The sequence below is a fragment of the Phalaenopsis equestris genome, unplaced genomic scaffold (genome assembly GCF_001263595.1).
Source record: "Phalaenopsis equestris unplaced genomic scaffold, ASM126359v1 Scaffold000536, whole genome shotgun sequence".
Lineage (NCBI taxonomy): Eukaryota > Viridiplantae > Streptophyta > Magnoliopsida > Asparagales > Orchidaceae > Phalaenopsis > Phalaenopsis equestris.
The window spans coordinates 292,940-296,066 of record NW_018164976.1 but is presented as its reverse complement, the minus strand read 5'-3'; the positions used below and the strand labels follow the sequence as shown (position 1 = coordinate 296,066).

Below are 3,127 nucleotides of genomic sequence, written 5' to 3'. Positions count from 1 at the left end.
TAAGAATATAGAATGTTTCATTTATATGAAAATGCAAAGATATTTTGGAAAAAGACTATAAGAAGATGCTTATACAAAAAGTATGATACATATTATTCACTTGTTTAATGAACATATTTCATTTATTTAATTTATTGATAGTTTGAATATTTATTTTTAAAATTATTTCGCTTTATTTCTCTATCATCTAAATATCACCGGAATCTTATAAGCATACTTTCCAAAACTATAATATTTAAACCACATATCTTAATAGAAAATAATAAGGCGGCACAAATTAACATTTAAATGCGTCCCAATAATTATAATTTAATAATTTAAACTAAACTTAGTTAACATCAAAAATAGCGACGCCCATGATGCCAGGATTAAAAAATAAGAAGGATAATTACATATACATCATCCAAAATAACAATATTTATAGATCAATCATTCAAGGGATCTTTTAAAACCACTGAACCGATTTATTTACACGTGTCATCATCAAACCAAAAAGACGGATAAAAATAAAAAAGATGGATTAAATTTTGATATTTTGAGTGAGAATTTTAAAAATGGATGAAAGAGAGCTATTGACTTGTAAATAATAAATAAACAAACAAATATTATGTATGGACTCCGGACCTCCAGACGTAGAGATAGGTCTGGAGTCTAATAAAATCACACCACATTGATGTGACAAAAAAATCGTTTTAGCATAATTGAATATTGTTCTCGTATTATTCCGCGTTATTCAGATATTATTGTAGTGATATTCATGTATTATTGTGTTATGGAAATATTCTTGGTCTTATAACAACAAGAAAACACATAAATACCATCACAATAACACTGAATAACGCGGAATAACACGGAAAAAATATTCCCGTGTTATCGGGCCAGATCACAAGAAAATGCTTTTTTTTTCCTTGTTAGCTCCATGTGAAGATGATTCATTGGACTCCGAACGTAACTTTGAGGGTGATCTACGTAATTGCCCTTTAAAATAAATGGTCATTGAAATTAAGAATTAAAAAAGAAAATGAAAAATATGAGTTATAGACTTTTATCGTGAATTTTAATATTCGACTGAAAATTAAAAAAATGAATGGAAGAGAAGGGTTGATTTATAAAAAGCAAGTTTCGAGTGGTCTGTATGTAAATGTCCAAAAAATAAATGTTCCCCATGTTTAGATAAACACAAGGAAAGCGAGCTTAATAAATCCTATATATAATCAAAGCCCTCTTCTCCCCTCTCCCTCATTCTCCCCTGCAATGGAACAATTCCCCTCCTCCTTCCCCGCCCTGATCTCCTCCTCCCAATCCTTCCTCTCCATCTCCTTCTTCTCCCTCTCCGCCTTCTTCTTCCTCTCCTCCCTCCTCCTCTACCTCCACCGCTCCCTCCCCTGGTGCAACTGCGACATCTGTACCTCCTACCTCAACTCCGATTGGTCCGACGAATTCGACAACCTCTGCGATTGGTACACTCATCTCCTCCGGCGATCTCCGACTGGCACCATCCACATCCACGTGCTCGGCAACACCATCACATCCAATCCCGACAACGTCGAATACATCCTCAAGACCAATTTCGACAATTTCCCCAAAGGGAAAACTTTCTCCTCCATCCTGGGCGATCTTCTTGGCAACGGCATATTCAACGTCGACGGAGAAACATGGCACTTTCAGCGAAAAATGGCGAGCCTTGAGCTCGGCAGCATATCCGTTCGCACTTACGCATTTGAAATAGTCGCCGGCGAGGTCAGCCACCGTCTTCTTCCCCTCCTCCGTTCAATCTCCGCAGCTCCCATCGACCTGCAAGACGTTTTCCGGCGATTCGCTTTTGATAACATATGCAAAATCTCCTTTGGGCTCGATCCGGGCTGTCTCGATCTCTCCCTTCCATTATCGGAGTTCGCGGCGGCGTTTGATCTCGCCTCCATGCTCTCCGCCCGGCGAGCGGCGGCGGCCGCGGATCGTGTGGAAGATCAAGCGGCTGTTCAATTTGGGATCGGAAAGGGAGCTCCAGCGATCGATTCGTCTGGTGAACAATCTTGCGGATGAGATGATAAGACAGAGGAGGAAACTAGGGTTCGATTCCGGCCACGATTTGCTGTCCCGTTTCATGGCTTCCGTGGATGATCAGAAGTACTTGCGCGACATTGTGATCAGCTTCTTGCTCGCCGGGAGGGATACGGTGGCCTCTGGTTTGACGACCTTCTTCCTCCTCGTATCCCAACACCCGCACGTGATTGCCGCCATTCGTGAAGAGGTGGAGGAGTTCCTCGCCGGCGAGATTCTCCCGACGAACAAGCAGCTGAGGGGGATGCATTACGTTCACGCGGCGCTCTACGAGACTCTGCGCCTCTTTCCACCGATTCAATTCGACTCCAAATTCTGCAGAGAAGAAGATGTGCTTGCAGACGAAACTTTCGTCAGCAGGGGAACGAGGGTAACCTACCACCCCTACGCCATGGCTCGAATGGAAACCATTTGGGGGGAGGATTGCCTCAAGTTCAAGCCGGAGAGGTGGCTGCAAAATGGCATTTTTACCCCAGCGAACCAGTTTAAATATCCAGTCTTTCAGGGCGGGCTTCGGGTTTGCTTGGGGAAGGAGATGGCTGTCATGGAGATGAAGACGGTGATCGTCGCCATTCTTCGAGAATTCAATATTGAGCCGATTGGATCGGAGGGGTTGAGACCGAAGTTCGCCCCCGGGCTGACGGCGTCGTTGGCCGGCGGATTGATGGTTCGAGTGAGTAAGAGAAGATGAGCGTAGGGGCGGTTGGGGAGATTGGTGGGATGTACAGAGAAGAGATGTACTTGGAAGATTTTCCATTCTTAGCAATTCAACCGATCCGAAGCCAAAAAAAGAGAAGCTTTTATGGTTTTGCTGATTTTGGTTTGGGGTACATAACACGATTCTTATTTACATATTTAACCAAAAAAATTTAATATTTATATTTTTAACACTTTTATTGTTGCATACAACAACAAAACTTTTACCCAACTAAATGGGGTCCGCTAACTCTGAATGTCCGTTTGGGGCAGCTTATAAGTGCGGGCTGCGTTTTCAAAACGCTGCCGTACAGTTTGCTTCGTGCGTTTCATCAGCTTATACGAAATTGCGTTTGTGTTTTTACACTAA

The 3,127-nt window shown here is 42.4% G+C and overlaps 1 protein-coding gene across 1 annotated transcript; it reads left to right on the top strand.

Annotated features, from left to right (window-relative positions):
* The first annotated feature begins 1,128 nt into the window (after positions 1-1,128).
* LOC110028895 (cytochrome P450 94C1) lies at positions 1,129-2,884 on the top strand. The gene is given in 2 exon segments (XM_020730940.1): positions 1,129-1,949; positions 1,951-2,884. Coding segments are annotated over 2 exon segments (1,497 nt in total). The 5' UTR covers positions 1,129-1,254; the 3' UTR covers positions 2,753-2,884.
* Positions 2,885-3,127: the final 243 nt, after the last annotated feature.